Source organism: Hemiscyllium ocellatum, chromosome 8, assembly GCF_020745735.1.
Source record: "Hemiscyllium ocellatum isolate sHemOce1 chromosome 8, sHemOce1.pat.X.cur, whole genome shotgun sequence".
NCBI classification, from domain to species: Eukaryota; Metazoa; Chordata; class Chondrichthyes; order Orectolobiformes; family Hemiscylliidae; genus Hemiscyllium; species Hemiscyllium ocellatum.
The window spans coordinates 30,473,996-30,491,596 of record NC_083408.1 but is presented as its reverse complement, the minus strand read 5'-3'; the positions used below and the strand labels follow the sequence as shown (position 1 = coordinate 30,491,596).

Sequence of the window (17,601 nt, the reverse complement as noted above, 5' to 3'; positions counted from 1 at the left end):
ACTCCAAATAAAGCTGAAATTTTGCATTATCTGTTTAGTAAATAGTCACACGAAGCATTGAAATTATTTAGATCGTTAATCAGGCAATTGAAAATTAACAGTGGACACATTTCTAAAGAATTAAGTATTTTTTTTTATTAAAGCTTTCAAATGGTTACAGGTCAGAATATGATAATTTGGCCTTTATTGTCCCCTTATTCTTCACTATTTTCCCAATCTATTATTCCCTATCTACTTTGTCCATATGATTTTGAACACTTTTCTATTAATCCCCTCATGAATATTGAGCTCAGGATTGGATGCAGTATTGTAACAGACAAACTGTTGTGGAGCTACAATCTGTCCTGCCGTCTTTAACAATTTGTGCAGGTATACTCCCATGCTGTCTGCTCCCGTAATCACTGTTAGAATTTTATTTTTCATTTTGTGTTGCTACATCTCTTTGTTCCTCGCAAAAAAAAGCCACACTTCTTTCCGCTAAATTTCATTTGCTGCATATCTGCCCTTCCACCAGCCTGTCTATGTTCCTTTGAAGTCTACCCCGTCAGCTATTCCAAGTTTGGTGTCACTTGTAAATTTTGAATTTGTGCCCTGCAAATCTTAGTTTTGATGATCAACATAGGTCAAGAAAGTTGATCATTTCAGGAAGTCCTAGTGTGGACTCTTGGAAAGCCATTCCAGCCATTAAACAAAAACAGTCATTCACCACTGTTTTCTGGTTTCTGTCATTCAGCCACTGTCCCTTCTAGTCCATATGCTTTGACTTTTCTAAAGTAGTTGAACATAATTTGTCTTAAATATTTTTTGACTTTCGTAAGTGCACATTTGACCAAGTGACTGTTAATTTTGTCCCAGCTTTTCATTTCTAAAAGCTTTTCCATTAACAAGATTAAATTGACTTATAGTTGCTGGGTTAATCCATACAACATTTTTGAACAAGTATAATTTCAATTTCCAAGGTTTTTCTTAACATTAATGAGAATTGGAACACTATTGCCATTGCTTTTGTAATTTCCAACCATCTTTCCCGCAGTTACTTTTCAATGTATCCCATCTTGTTACGTTGACCTATATAACACTTAAATGAAGCCTTCCTTCTCTTTGTTGATTTGAACTTACCCAGTATCCCAACTATCTTCACTATGATTTTGGGAGCATCTTCTTGGTAAAACCAATTGCAAGGTACTTTTTAAAATTTCTAATCTGGCTCCAGAATCCACCATCTGAGATGAGAAGGAGGTGGAATGCAGACACTATATCTAAGTTAGTCAATTTGTCACAAAAACAGTTAGACATGAAGAGGACGTCAAAATGATGCAGCATTGTTTCTTTTGAGTTGGCATGGTTTTTAAGAGGACTGGGATGCCTTTTCCAGTAAAAGCGCCAGATTGGCCATTACTGCTGTGGTACTATTAATTATTTCACTAATATTTCTGAGTTCTGAAACAATTTGAATTGTAATTTAGGGTATTTATTTGCCTAATTTCTATTTCCGTTCATACTTTGGACAGGTTGAATTGGACAAGTCTTCAACTGTCGAAAATTGGCTGGCAGTGAAGTTTGTTCACCGGCCAAAACGGGAAGTCTATGAAGAGGATAGCTGTGCTCTCTCTGCAGCCATAGCTGAGTAAGACCTTGTAATATTCAGATAAGAGGAAAGCAATCAACTGCAGTCAGATTTTTTTCCCCTCTACTGAAGTGTACCTTAAAATCAGTATGCTCGTGTGAAAATTAACATTGTTTTGCTAACTTGCTAGTGATCGGGGGAAACATATTATTTAAAACAATAATATAATATAATATAATATAATTGAATAGGTATCTTCCTTGGAATAAGTTATTTAAATAAAAGTAAAGTCACCACAGGGATATACTCGTTAAAGAGAAGTGACTGGTAGTAGTTTAATCTGAGGGTTACCATTCCTCAGCTGAAGGGAGAGGTTGATAAGGAGAGTCTATTACTAGATGAGATTAGATTCTTTATAGTGTGGAAACAGGCCCTTTGGCCCAACAAGTCCACACCAACCCTCCAAAGAGTAACCCACCCAGACCCATTTCCCTCGGACTAGTGCACCTAACACTACGGGCAATTTAGCATGGCCAATCCACCTGACCTGCACATCTTTGGACTGTGGGAGGAAACTGGAGCACCCGGAGGAAACCCACGCAGAAATCCACAGGGAGAATGTGCAAACTCCACACAGACAGTCACCAGAGGTTAGAATTGAACCTGGGACCCTGGCGCTGTGAGCCAGCAGTGCTAACCACTGAGCCACCGTGCCGCCCTTCATTAACGTCAGCAGTATGGGGATTGAACCTACGCTGTTAGCGTTACTCTGCATCACAAAGCAGCTGTCCGCCAACTGAACTAACCTACACCATTTTTAAAAAATAATCATCTTAATCTGATAAAAATGGGATAGCTTGAGATTATTCTGCATTATCTAGCACACCAAGCTGATTTTGCTCATTTCATTCCTAGTAGTATGGAATTATGTCAGAATTGATTTAATCTAATACAGTGAATTACCTACAAACTATAAAATCTTTCTGGTAAACATCTTGCCACTTTTGAGAAGTCCACAGTTAAAATAGATTCTCATTTATTACAAGTTGTGTGCAGCACAGAAATAGACAAATGGTCTATTTGGATTAAGTTGGTATTTATCTTGCACATACTGACACATCCTTCCATTCCTTTCTCCCTCATAGCTTTCCTTTTAATTAAAATTTAAGATATCTTGTCAACAACTACGCGAGGTAACACATTCCATATTCTCCTTACTTGTCAGATAGAGTTTTTTCTGAATTCTTTATTGGATTTATTTATGACTGACTTTTGTCTACATTTCCCCTAGCAAATGACTTCATAATTTACAAGGCCTATCAAGTTCCTTTTTTGATTTTCCTCTTCGAGACAAAATAGCCTCTGCCAGTCTGGTCTTTTCTGATAGTTTCAACGCCTCGTATCTGGTGTTTTTCTTGTACATTTTTAATACGCTTTCTTCAATGCTGCTTTACATTTTTAACATTATGGAGGTTAGACCTATGCATAGTATTCTCCATTGTGGCCCAATCAGAGGCTCCGTACAAATTTTAAGCATTTCTCCATTTTTCATTTCTACTGCTGTAGCACTGTAACCCAGTTCTTTGAAATTCTTTATGGCCTTGAAACTTGCATTGCTACTTTATTATTTTGACTCTTTACCATTCTAAATTTTGCTGATCTATTTAAAAGCTTGGAAAGCGAACTTTTTTTCCTAGTATTTATGGCTATCACATAATGGGCAAATTGTTTTTACGCTTAGTCCACTTCTGAGTGGTGGAGCCTTTAATAAACTAGTTTTAGTGTATTGCATCCTGCGAACTATATCATTTTTAAAGGATTACTCTGCAAGAGAAATGTTCTGTTACATTTCTGTCCTGTTGGTCATCAGCTTTAAATAATTCTTATGAATTGAATAATCTTGTTACTTCTCTTATATACAGAATATTGCATTCAAAATGGTCTGTAATTATAAAATGCCACTAGGACTTTTTTTTGGATTACATTGAGTTGATTCAGAGAATAAGAATGTTTATATCCAAAATGAGTGTCAATATTTAACGTGCTTCTGCTTTTATTTTGGTTCGAAATATGGCATTGAAGTCTGCCTGCCATATTACTGTGTCTGAATCCTGTGGAACGTTTTGCTACCTTTTAATGTGATATAACTGCTTCAAAGCAGCCATCTGGGACATTCCAAACAAAAAATTTTACGAAGTCGGGGAAGATTGATGACTGCTGTTGCCCATAAACATGGGCTAACCCTAACTTCTGCTACTGGTGTCCTAACTTACATTCACCTATTGTAACTGTGTTCATTCTTGTTAACACCTCATTTTGGAATTCTCCACCTTGCTTTCAAGTTCCTCATTGACACACTTCTCACTAGTTTTCTAATATCCTTCAACACTACAATGTTCATAAATTTCTGTATTCCTATAATTCTGGTGCCTTGCACCTGTCTGGATGTTGGTTGTTCTGCCATCAATATTCCATTGTCTGTCCTAAGCTCTGGAATTTGCTTCCTAAACATCTGAATATCCATCTCTTTGTTAAAGTTGCTTATTAAAACCAAATTTCTAATTTGTCCAAACGTTTTGTTATCTGTCCTTATATCAACTTTGATGGCTTGGTGTTAATTTTCTTTTCATAACACTACTGTGAAACACTTTTTGGGCCATTTTACTACTTTAAATTTGCTATAATATAGGTTGTTTATGGCCCACACCTGATGAATCTGACTTGAGCCAATGCAAACTTACTACTTGTTAGGCACTTGCAGCCAGGAAGAAAAGGAGACTTTCATCCTTGAACTTGAGCTGGCTTCTGGTCCAATATCAAGACATAAAAAATGTTTGATTCCATTTTGTATTCTGATTCCCAGATTATTTTCTCTTCTCTGTTATAAACTGAAATGATACAAAGCGTAAAATATTACAGAATAGACATGGTTATATGCCACATGAACACGTATGACTCTTCAACTAGAGCTGTTTCCTTTCCATTCTCTTTCCTGGGAGAATAACTAAAGAATACCCTTATCAAAGCTTACCGGCCTTAAGTTAATTGTACAATACATTCAAACTTTATGTTGAAAGCTTTTTTAAGAATGGATTTGTAAGTTGCAGTTATGCCTAATTTTACCTTTCAGCAAAAAAATCCTGTATGAAAATGTGCTCACAGTTTTAAAATGATCAAACTTTAGAAATTAGAGTTTGCATATGAGAACAGGAGACAAAAATCTAGATAATACTAGCATTGAATATTCAATGACTTTGTAATGTTCTGATTTTCCTTTGTCTTTGCAGACTGAAAGATCAGTTGTTAGACCTTGATAAACTTCTGTCAGAGGTGAATCCTTCTCTTTGGAAAGATGTGATGGAAATGACAGAAGAGGAGGTAACAAATTTATCAGTGTTGAAGTTATCTACATGGACCTAAGTTCAGTAATTTATTCTTTCAAAATTAACATTTATAATTAATGTTTGGTGCTGAGATTTTTTTTCCTGAAGCATGTTACATTTATTGATGCTCAATTTCACATCATTCTTGATCATACCTGCAAACTGGACTAAATTTAGATTTATGGCATTCAGATACCTGATTCATTTTAAGATGAATTTGTTGCCATAGCTTTGTTAATTCAGCAATTTGTTTTAAAATGTGCCAACCAGAATTTGATAGGAATAGATTATCTTGAAATCAACAACAACTGCATAATGAATTAAAAGCTTTTAAATTGCCTTATTGAAAAATGTTCTTTTCAGTTGCGACAGTTTCGTTCTTGCCTGAATGCCAAGAAATCTACTTTTGTGAAAAAAACCAAAGCAATCTGCCATGAACAAAAGGTTGAGCTGTATTCAGCACAGCTGAATATGTTCAAGGTAAGTTTGCTTGATGGATCTATTTCAGCAACATTTAATGGTATGATAATCTGGGTATGCACAGTAAGGTCTGACCCTTGAATAGCTATCAACTTCAAATGCATTATAATTTCAGAGGTTGGAACTCCATGCCCTGGAGAGCTGTGGGGGCTGTGTCAGTCCTTTTGTATATTTAAAGCTGAGATAGGTCGATTCTCAATCAGTAGGGGAAATCGAGGTTTCTGTGGAAAATGCAGGAAAGTGGAAATTAGTGTCAGATCAGCTGTGTTTTTAATGAACGGTGGAACAGACACAATGGCCTATACCTGTTGCTATTTCTTATAGTCTTATGACTTGGAGTTTCTGTTGAATAATTAAATTTAGCACCTCTCCTGTCGCAATTTGGGCTTCAAGGCACATGTTAAGTGGTAGTTTAACCTTCGAAAAAATGTGTCTTCTCAAATAATAATATAACTTGTGATTTAATATTCAATTTGTAGCTGTTAATTTGTGTATTGAGTATTTTGCTTTGCAGCAATTTGCACATCATGTAATGAATACATTATTCTTTAATCTGTGGGTGCAATATTTAATGTGAATATGTAAATAAGAAGAATTGTGCCTTTTATACAACCCTCCAATTCATGCTATGATCTCCTTTTCTTGCTGAATATGTTTGATTCAAGATGCTTTCGATCTTTATTGAGCATATTTAAGAAGATTTGTGATATTGTTTGGACTAAGGCCCATACAGACGGTTTTACTTATGGTATTGGAGAGGGTTTAAACCAGGAGGGTGGAAACTTGAGAGAGAATTCCGATTGGAGAGAAAATAAGGTTGGTTATGGTAAGAGGAAAATTAGCAAACTAACTTGGAAGATAGCAGAAACAAAAGCGGACATCAAATGGAGAGAAGTTACAAAAAAGGGCAAAATTAAAGGCATGTACGAAGGCATGCAGGCAGTAAACAGATATGATTTAATTGCCCTTGGAGAGATGAGGCTGTAAGGTGACCAAGATTGAGAATTGAATATTCAGAAGCAATAGACAAAAAGGACAAAAGTAGGAGCAGAGTAGTTAATAAGTGAAGTCAAGACCTAAGTGAGAGAAGATCAACCAAACAGCCTAAAAGTTACTTGTTGTTTATTAGCCATCAAGCTGTAGAGGTAATGTAAGGCACACTATGAATCTGGAAGATAAAGGTCAGTGTAACAAAGACAATTTAGTTATCAAGGGAAACTTCCAACATACATATAGCTTGGCCAAACGTAATTTGCATGAATGCTGTGATGTGGCCATTTTCTGGAATGCATTCAAAATGGATTTCTAAAACATTATACTGAGAAATCAACTAGAGAATGGATTATTTTGGATCTAGTTTTGTGCAATGAGAAAAGATTAGTTAATTTTGTGGAAAAGGAGCCTTTTGGGAAGTGTGGTCATAATAGAATAGAATTTTAGATTAAATATGGAAAGGTTTCTCCCACTTTCCTTTCTTGAATTTATTTGAAATTAAAAAATCTCCTAGGTTATGAAAACAGTTATTCCAGAGGCACTGCTGAATATTTTGTTTTATTATTGGGCAGCAAACATTAGAAATTTTGGCTCCAATATGAGAACCTTGACGTGCTCCTAATTTGGTTGACTATTGAGGCAAATTCTACCCATCTGGTAACATTGAAGGCTTTATTGCTTTCATCTCTCCTTTCTTCAGCCTCTATTTACATGAACAATGTAATTGTTTAATCCTGTCTTAAAATTTGATTCCAATTTAGACGCCACTTTAGCTTTCAGTCATTTTCTACTAAGGTGCAGTTGGCGGCAAATCATATTTTTCCTCCATATTTAGCGGACAGTGCCTTTTCTGATTGGGCTGTTAGGAATAAAACCTGTGAAAGATTTATATATTGATGGCATTTTTGCATCTTTTCAATTATTATTTATTAAGTTTTCACTTTCTAAAAGCCACTTTAGATACCTCCAAGTTCGTAGTTTTGTCCGTAGTTCATTTCAGGTTTTCCCAGCTCTCCTTCATGATTCTGATTTTGACATCTTTCTAGAACCGATTTCTACATTAAAGGAGGCTATTTCCACTATTTATTCAAACAGTCATAAAGTATGCTCAGATTCATTTGATTCTATTAAAGCTATCTGGGAGGCAGATCTGGGAGAGGTAATTCAAGGTAATGTGTGAGATGAGATTTTACAAAGGTGCACAGATCTTCTATCTATGCAAAACATTGTTTTATTCAGTGCAAGATTCTGCACCGCACCCATAACACCAAAGTTCAACTTGCAAACATATTTAAGGAGGTGTCTCCGTCCTGTGATCGGTGTCAACAAACCCCAGCAAATTATATGCACATGTTCTGGCTTTGACCTTCTTAAAGTTGCGGCTGGACTGATATCTTTGACACCTTATCTAAGGTATCCAGAGAAAATCTTACTCCTAATGCTCTTACCGCTTTGTTTGGGGTGTCACCATCTTTACCTACTTTCCTTCCTCTGCAAAATATGTGATAGGATTCACTATCCTATTGGCCAGAAGACTGATATTGCTAAAATGGAAATCCCTAATTCCTCCTACTCATACACACTGGGTTAGAGATGTGCTATACTTTTGTAAATTAGAAAAGATTAGATTACCCTTATTTGGCTCCTCTAACAAATTTATAAAAATCTGAAACCTTTTTTCTCATATGTTAAGGGTATTGTCTTTTTAACCTTTCCAGACTCGGGTATCTTCTATTGTGGTGATTTTTTTCTTTATCTTTTGCTAATGCAGTTATCTTACTGCTGGTCTAATTTATTATGGTTTTGTGCTTTGTATATGTTTATATTGGGGTCATTTGTCAATTTTTTTCTTTGTATTTTCGGGTAGGTATGTGCTGTGGTTTTTGTTTACTATTACTTTTGCTTGTGTTTGCACCTTCTTCTGCTGTCATTTTATTTGGAGAAAAGTCAATAATTTTTTTTCAAATGAAAATGTGCAATCAAAACGACCAGTGTACCTTGGTAATTTCCTTTGTTTAAATTCACAAAGGGCATGTTTACTGTGGTAGATTGGAAATTAATACATTTGTTACTGTTGAGGCAAATTCCGGTAACATTGGAGGCTTTATTGCGTTCATCTCTCCTTTCTTCAACCTCTATTTACATGAGGCACAAAAACCTAGTGGGGCAAGTGATCCAAATGTAGCTACCAAAATGTTAACGTTAAGTCCAAAACAAGTCATAAGCCTGAGGATTGGTGGTGTTTTAAATTGTAGTAAATGGGGATCAAGAAATTGACAGAAGGACATTAGGGCATGCAAACCAGAAAAAGGTATTAAAAAAAAGGATTGTAAAAGCTTCTGCAGATACTTTAAACGAAACCTATTAGCAAAGGCAGTTTACAGGCAGGGACATTGGGGAATAAGGAAATGGAAGAGAAACGAAGGAAACACATTGCACCTATCTTTTTGAAGAAAGATGCAAAAAAAAGCCTGAGCAATGCTATATGTTCAGGGAGTAGCAAGAATAATGAACTGAAGAAAGTTAGTATCAGTAAGTAGTATTGACACAGCTAGGTGGGAATGAGAGTTGTAAGAAAGGTATGAGGCAATTTTAGAGGGTTTAGTGAGTGGATTTGAACATGATGAAGAAAATATAGTGTGGAAAATGGAAATAGACTATTTCTCAAATGGTTAGAAATTGGGAAGTGTTAATGTCCAAAGGAATTTTGGTGTCCTTGTTCATAGATCACTGAAGCTAACATGCAGGTGCAGCAAGCAGTTAGAAAGGCAAGTGGTAAATTGGCCTTTATTGCTAGAGGATTTGAGTACAGAAGTAAAGTAGTAATTATGTAGAACTTTCATGAAACAACATCTAGAGTGTTGTTTTCCATTTTGGATTCCCATATGTAGCGAAGGACACAACAAAGATTCACTGGGCTAGTTCGTGGGATGGTAGGATTCAAGTTCAAGTATAGAAATCACTCTTAAAAGCTAGTGAATTGGACCAAAAATTACACAAGTTAATGAAATGTTGGCTCCTATCTAAAACGATCAGAGCACAAAGTGGTAGTAGTTGTATTACATTATGCTGAACTCTTGGTGTGACTTCAGCACTGCAATTAGTTCAATGAATTGCACCTCACTCAGAATATATTAATCTTTTTGAGTGAATACAGTGCACATTTGTCATATTAATACCAAGACTAAAACGATTAAGTTACATGAACAGGTTGCATTGTGTAATCTTAAATTCATTTGGATATAGAAGCATTAGAATGATTTCAAAGCATTGGTTGATTAGATAGAAACTGTTTTCTCTGTTGGGAAAATCAGTAAAAAGGACCTAGACCATTGAGGACTAATGTCAATAAACAGTTCTTAAAATTATTTTGATTAAGCCTTAGTAGCTTTTTTTAAGATTCTGGATTTCCAATACTATATGAACTAAGATGGATAGACCTTTGTTTGATAAAATATGTTAAGCAGCAAAGGAACCAAAGAAAACTGAGTTGGGAACATAGATGAGCCACAATCTATGGGTGGCACGGTGGCACAGTGGTTAGCACTGCTGCCTTACAGCGCCTGAGACCCCGGTTCAATTCCCGACTCAGGCGACTGACTGTGTGGAGTTTGCACATTCTCCCCGTGTCTGCGTGGGTTTCCTCCGGGTGCTCCGGTTTCCTCCCACAATCCAAAGATGTGCGGGTCAGGTGAATTGGCCATGCTAAATTGCCCGTAGTGTTAGGTAAGGGGTAAATGTAGGGGAATGGGTGGGTTGCGCTTCGGCGGGTCGGTGTGGACTTGTTGGGCCGAAGGGCCTGTTTCCACACTGTAAGTAATCTAATCTAAGTAATCTAGTCTAATTGTGAATAATGGAGCAAGCTTGAAGGGCTGTGAGGCCTGCTACTATTCCTATAGTCATCTACTGAAGGGCTTTTGCCCGAAACGTCGATTTTACTGTTCCTCGGCTCCTGCCTGAACTGCTGTGCTTTTCCAGCACTACTTTAAACTCTGGTTTCCAGCATCTGCAGTCATTGTTTTTATCTACTGTCTTACAGTCGGATCCTGGATTAAATTCCCCAATTTTTTATATTTCCAAACAGGCTTCACCAAACTGTAAACTCATGGATGAGGAAGGATGAACTGGCTCTCTTTTAGTCTCGCACAATCTCAGTTGATTTCAGTGATGTTCATTTGAAAAGGATCTCCTCCATTGTGAATACTTTTCACATTCTTAAAAAGGCACCAATGTAGCCTCACCTAAATTAACAAAACAGTGTGTTTGTTTGTCTTAGGTTTAGTGATTAGTAACGCAACACACAGGCACACATAAGAGAGGATTCCAAAAAGATATTAGATATACTGATCAGTCTCTGAAATATTCATGAAAAGCTAGATAGCCATTGAATTAGAGATTACGAGTGGCGTTGACTGTGGTATTTGAACAATCCATTTAATGATCCTTGGAATCTTAACTGATCAGTGAAACTCATTTTTGTATTTATTTGATTGTTTGAATTTCAGCATTCAAGGTGAGAGTCATATTGTTCTCCTTTTCCTTTTTGCCTGGCACCCAGCTAGCCAGCTAACTTGCACTCTGAGCAAAAGACTGTCTTTACCTGCAACACAGTTATGACTATGAGAGTTTTTTTGAAATTGACCTTCATAGCACATTAACTCACACTGAGGCTAATGTACCTGAAAATGTACAGTGCCACTCGTACACTTCAGTAAAGTTGAAACTGATTCTTATTTTAGTTAACCCTTGTCTTTGTATGTCCTTTAAAAGAAAAACAATATAATATGCCTGGAACTTAGAATATGATCCACTGGGATCCTCGACTCCTCATTATCATATGTTGATGCTTCTGTTTGAATTTTCTTTTACTCTTAAAGCTGTCAGGTCTCATCAGTCCCACACAACTTTTTCCAGCCAGTCACTGAATTTGCACATCAGTAATTTTGTCACAGTAGCAGTCCTTGTTTTTTTTAATGAAAAAGAATGTTGGGATTAAGGACTAAAAACATCTGTAGTATTTTTAGGGTTCCGACCAATTACTGTAACAACTGGGGTGAACAGATTAATTCATTCCCTGTCATTCCTTGCTCTCCACTTGAGCACAATATAATTTATTTGTGTTTTACTTCATAGCTTGTACTTTTTATAATACACCAAGGTTTTCAAATTACATCACAGAAGATAACTGAAACATTTAACTCACACGAAGGCTACTGTACCTGAGAATGTTCAGTGCCACTAGTACACACACAAGTAAAGTTGAAACTGATTTTTATTTTTCGTTATCCCTTGTCCTTCTATGTCCTCTAAAATAAAATAAAACCAAGCATGCCTGGAATTTAGAATTTACTGGAATTTACTCTTCTCCACCAATTCAAACAGAGACTTTCTACTTAAAATGGTTATGTGCTACATCTCCAATCTCTGACAAATTTAAATCCTTTCTCTCTTTAATTTAGGAACAGCGTCAACAGAGAAGTGAATATGAGGCTTATTTGGATGATATATTACACAAAATGGATGATTGCCTTGCATCATTAGATCTTGGTAAGTAAATATGGATTTGTGTAGCTGAATTTTCTTTTCTTCAATTCCTTCCTCTTCCCCTTCCACTGCAGCAGTAAAAATTGTCCTGTACATTATCTAAGATGATGATTTAGTCGATAGTTTCTGGCAATTAGTGGAGAGATAATTCTGTTGTGGCCTGCAAACCCTAGTCAAATGGTACAGCAGATCAATATCCATATCTTTGGGCAGCGTGTCAGTTGGTGTAGTGTATAGTTTAGCGTAAATCTTTTTAATGTGGTAATGATAGGGTGTAGTATTATTTGAAATATCATCTTTCAAGTAACCTGTTTGATGACGATCCAATGTACTTTAATGTCGGATGTAAATAACCTCTGAGCACTATTTAAAATATAATTACTTGTTGACTGGGCAACATTTTTATTTACTGTGCCGTTAGTAGCCTTACCACAATGCAATATGCTAGACGTCCAAGTTTGAGAATAACTAAAGCCTGTTTCCTAACACAGCCTATCCCATTGAAGTAGAGGTTAATATTCCATTAGCATTTTTTGTTTAGTCTTTCTGTCTGTGCACTGACATAATTGAGTTTTGCACATGGGTACCTTGCATCTCTATTGTCTCTTGCAAATTAGAAAATAGTTTGGACTTTCTGGATGCAAAATGGATGACCTTATGCTTTGTCACATGTACCTCCATGCCAGTCTTGCCCATTCAACCTTGTAACCTTCTTGAGGATATGCAACTTTCTGTACCTTAATTATTTGTTATCTGAAAATTTGGAGAAAAAATGTTATTCTTTCATGCTACTGAATACTATGTGGTCGAAAGCTCTGTTTCCAGGACAGATTGGTAGTGAACTGTTTGCCATAGCCCACCAATCGATGAACACTCCCTTCATCCAGACCTATTTCCAAATTGCATATTCATGACTGTTTCTTTCAATTCCAATTTAATTTTTGTTGATCTGTTTCACTGGCTCTTAAGAAATGCCTGTGAAAGATCATCTCAAGCCTGCTTCACATTCAGAAAATTTGTAGTTAACCATCAACCTTCGTGCCTTTTTCCCACACTGTATCCCTATCTTTGTCATTGATATTTAGTAATCTGTCAATTTCTAAACCAACACGTTCACTAAGTTTCCACAGATCTCTGGGGTAGAAAATTCTAAAGATCCATAAACGCCTGAGTTTAAGAAAAGAACTCATTGTCTATGACTTTTCTGGTTTCCACTTTATTTTGACATTTGTGTCTTCTAGTTCTGGGCTCCCCAACCAAAGAAAACACTTGCATCTAACCTGTATATCCCCTTGCAGTATGTTGGAGGTTTTAATGCAGTGGCTTCTCATTCTTCATAACTCTAGAGAATACAGGTCAAGTTTGCCCAATTTCTTTTCATAGCACATCGATTAGGTTGACCTAGTCTACATGCAGATTGAAGCCATCCATGATTTCCTTGTTATCAATACCACATTCTTCTCCACTCTCCTGATTTAATACAAGGCCCATACTATATACACTGTTTGCTAGCTGATAAACAATGCCTACTAATGTTTGCTCCTTGCTGTTTCTCAATTCCACACAAACATATTCCACACTTTGTTATTCCATTTCTGAAATCTTTTGCCTGTGCTATATAAATGCCCAATATCCTTGAATATTCAGCTCCTAGTCTTCATTGCTGTGTAGATTTGTTTCTGAAATGGCAATTAAACCATATACATTTACCTCTTTTGTGCCTTGAAGTCCTCCAACTTGTTGCAAATTCTGATTACATTCAGGTAGAGAGCCCTTAACCTTTGCCTTTTTGACATTATTCTGTAAGCTGACACCATCGTCTGAATTCCTCAAATGTTATACCGGACAGACTAGGTAGGCCATCTTCGTTTGTTGGTAAATATTTGTAGAAGCTCAAGCGTCAAGCAGATGGCCTGTCTCGACAGATCACAAGCAAAGGACTGGTGTCTCTAGATTCCTAGGAACCTCATTAGAGGTTCAACTCCAGCTATTTTCTTTTTACTCCCATGACAAATCCACAATGTATTGGCTTAGAACTCCCAGTCAGTTCCTGTGTTTGTGTTTGCACACTTTCTCAACCCATGCTTTCTCTCTAGTGCTGCCTTCTTATTTTTGAACCACCTCTGTCACTTGGTCTTTTCCTGAAAATTAAATCGTTTCCAAAGCAATTTGTCATTGCCTGTTAACTTTGGCTCGATGTAAGCTGTTCAACCATATTTACTGGCATATTGCTACAACTCCAAAACTATCTTTTTGTGCCTTTTTATACGTGCATTCTCTGCATTCCTAAGCCTACATCTAATTTGCCTCCTCTGTAACTGGATCCTCCAACTTCTGACCCATAGACAACAATCAGTAAGATTATGTGACAACATCTCCTCTACTATAATCCTCAACACTAGTGCCCCGCAAGGTTGTGTACTCAATACCCTACTATACTCCTTATACACTCACGACTGTGTGGCCTAATTCCACCTCAACTCTGTTTACAAGTTTGCTGACACCACCATTGTAGGCAGATCTCAAACAATGATGAGACAAAATAAGGGAAAGAAATTGAGTGATTGGCGGCATGGTGTAAAAATGACAACCTCTCCATCAACATCATCAAAACAAAGGAGCTGGCCACTGACATCAGGAAGCAGAATGGAGGGCATGCCCCTGTCTACATCAATGGTACTGAGGTGGAGATGGTTAAAAACGTAAAGTTTCTGGAAGTGCTGATCACCAACAATCTGTCCTGGTCCAACCATTTGACACAATAGTCAAGAAAGCACAATAACACCTCAACTTCTTCTGGAGACTGAGAAAATCTGGCATTTCCACAAGGACTCTTGCCAATTTTTATCAATGCACCATAGAAAGCATCCTATCTGGATTCAACACAGTGTGGTATGGTATGTACTCTTCCCAATACCAATATAATCCAAGACCTTTCCCACCTTGGTTTTACACACTCCCACCCTTTTCCATTGGGCAGAAAATAATGAAGTTTGAAAACGCGTACAAGCAGATTCAAGAACAGATTCTTCCCCGTTCTTATCAGACTTTGAATGGACCTCCCAAATGTTCATTCTGATCTCTTTCTGCACCTTCTCTGTAGCTGTAATGTTTAATTTGCACTATTTTGCTACCCTGATGAACTTTGTGTGGTAAGATCTGCCAGTATTGTTCGTAAAACACTTTTTTTCACTCTTTCAATGAATGTGTCAACAATAAGTCAAACTCAAACTCTCGTTCTCCTTCATTTCATATGCCAATCTTCTTTCTTTTACCAGTTTTAGTTCCTTCCAATTTGAGTTAACCCTCAGATTTTCATCCCCTGACACGATAGTTCAGACTGTCTCAAATAAACTTACTGTGAGAATATTAATCTTGCTTTTATCCAAGTTTAACTGCCCAGCTTGTTCACGTCCCAATGCCTCAGAAAATGTACGCCCTTCCTTCCACACTACTTCTCCAGCAATATGTTCAACTGATCAATCCTTCTCATCCTGTACTTACTACCCATGCCACTGGGAATAGTCCTAAGATTACTGCTTTTCAGGTTCTCCTTTTCAATTTTCTGCCTAACTCCCTGAAGTCTGCTTTCATGATTCTCTTTCTATCATGTTTGTACACCTGAAAGATGCCCTCTGGCTGTTCACTCCCTCTCCTCCCGAAGGATATTCTGCTGCCATCTCAGGTATCTTTGACATTTACTGTTGCAGACAAGGTCTGCTTGATCTCGTGACTATGAAATCCTCTATCTCTATTGCTCTTCCACTCTGATTCCTCCCTCCTTCTACAAAAGAATCACCAGGGCGCCAGAGAGTTGGGTCTGACTGCAGATCCCTGCAAAATCATAACTCTCATCAGTGTCCAAAATTGAATATCAATCATCAGACAAGGTACTTGAGTGACTTCTGCACCACCTGCCTGGTTCTCTTGTATTAACTCAGTCAAATGTGACCTACTCTACACACATCCATATTAGCTTTTGGTATTATAGTGCTTCAAGTGCTTTGTCCCATTAATAGATTTCAGTAAGTTCCCCATAGCTTGTGTTTAACTGAGAAGACTAGAGTTTTGTGTTTTCCATCATTCCTTAAAATAGTAGTGATGTTGAGATTTTCCAATCCAAAATCACGTATCTCAAATCTAGAAAGCTTCAGAAAATTATGATTAACATATACAAAAATGTGAGAAAATTCCACTAATATCCTGGATTGGAAATGCTCATTTCATAGAGATTTGTTTATCGTATGACTCATTGTATTTGCAGTTATCTAACCTTTATACATTAACTTCCTTAATTTCTTTTTCTTGAAAATTAATGCGTTTTCTCTTGAATGTAGCAAATTTAGATCATCTGGGTGAGAGCAGTGCCGATGTCATTGACAATGATGATAGTATTACACAGCTGGAGCAAACTGTGCGTGACAGACGTGAGGGTAAGCAATTGGATAGCAAAAGAAGTAGGCATGAGGAAAAAATCTTATTGGTTATAGAAATCATATTTGTGTAGGTGGTTCTGATTTTGATATTTGAAAATTGACACTTAAAACTGAAGCATGTCATGAATGCAAATTATAGTCAGTTCTGACAAGTTTAAGCAAATCCGCTAGCATGTGTGCTTTGCCACTTGAACACCATTATTTTAGGAAACAACACTGATTTCAAACCATTGGCTAAATTTCTATTTTTAATTCGAAAGCTAAGTTATGAAAATAAGTGAAGTATACATTTTGTATAAAAAAAATTATGCTGAGTACGGAAATATAAGGTCAGCTTTAATTTGACTTCTCTCTGTTTCTCCCTCTTGGTCGCTTTGTCCGTGTTTCATTTTCCTACCTAGACATTTGAAGTATTTTCTTTGGGGAGTAGGTGGAAAGCTACATTCTGTGACATCTAATTTTTTTGGGGGGGTATGAATGAAGTTAAAACTGATTGGATTTAGTCTCCACAGTTGAAATAATTCCACAAGAAAATTTGCTGCTTCATAGAGTAAAATATCTCCTCTCATTGCACTAATTTGGAACTCAGGTACTGGAAAGAAATGTAAAGTGACTTGGAGAGATGCTTTTCAGGTTATGTTGAAAGGAGTGATGTTGCTGTGCTATATGGGGAGCTATACATGGCCATTGTATTGTTTTAGCTTTTCATCTGTTTGATGCTGATGAGTAACTAAAAAAGGATTGTTCACAAGCACTGAAGGTCTCCTCATCGAAGATAGAAAATTTCCTTTAATTCTTAATGTGTGAATGAATGGCTTATTCTTACTTAGCTCCTTGAAATATCAGTAATCTTGAGTATGTGCAGAGTTAGTGTTGTTTGATCTTGGACAGTTGTACAACTAACCATTGTTGATGTCAGTTGCACATTTTATCTAGATTTATCAGTAATTGTTCTTGCAGGTTTATGTTCTGGCGCATGATGCTGCTCAATAATAGGAGTAATAATTTGGGTTTGACAACCAAAGAATAAAAATGTGTAAAATTGGCAAATAATTTAAATGTTATATTTTTCAATACTGCTCTAAATAACTCAGCTCTTTTTCTGTACAGAGCTGAAGAAACTTCAAGCAGAATACTGTGAAGTGGAAAGGTATGTTTTATACCATTGTGTTTGTTAATGTGTTTTTTTTTCCCAGCT

At 36.7% G+C, this 17,601-nt stretch overlaps 1 protein-coding gene across 6 annotated transcripts in view; it reads left to right on the top strand.

Annotated features, from left to right (window-relative positions):
* knl1 (kinetochore scaffold 1) overlaps positions 1–17,601 on the top strand; it is a 113,141-nt gene that overhangs the window by 65,112 nt on the left and 30,428 nt on the right. For all 6 annotated transcript variants that reach the window (XM_060828761.1, XM_060828760.1, XM_060828762.1 and 3 more), the window contains 6 exons: positions 1,512–1,627; positions 4,855–4,945; positions 5,314–5,430; positions 11,883–11,970; positions 16,305–16,400; positions 17,514–17,553. In XM_060828761.1, the coding sequence (XP_060684744.1) occupies positions 1,512–1,627; positions 4,855–4,945; positions 5,314–5,430; positions 11,883–11,970; positions 16,305–16,400; positions 17,514–17,553 (548 nt within the window). The remainder of the gene's footprint in view (positions 1–1,511; positions 1,628–4,854; positions 4,946–5,313; positions 5,431–11,882; positions 11,971–16,304; positions 16,401–17,513; positions 17,554–17,601) is intronic.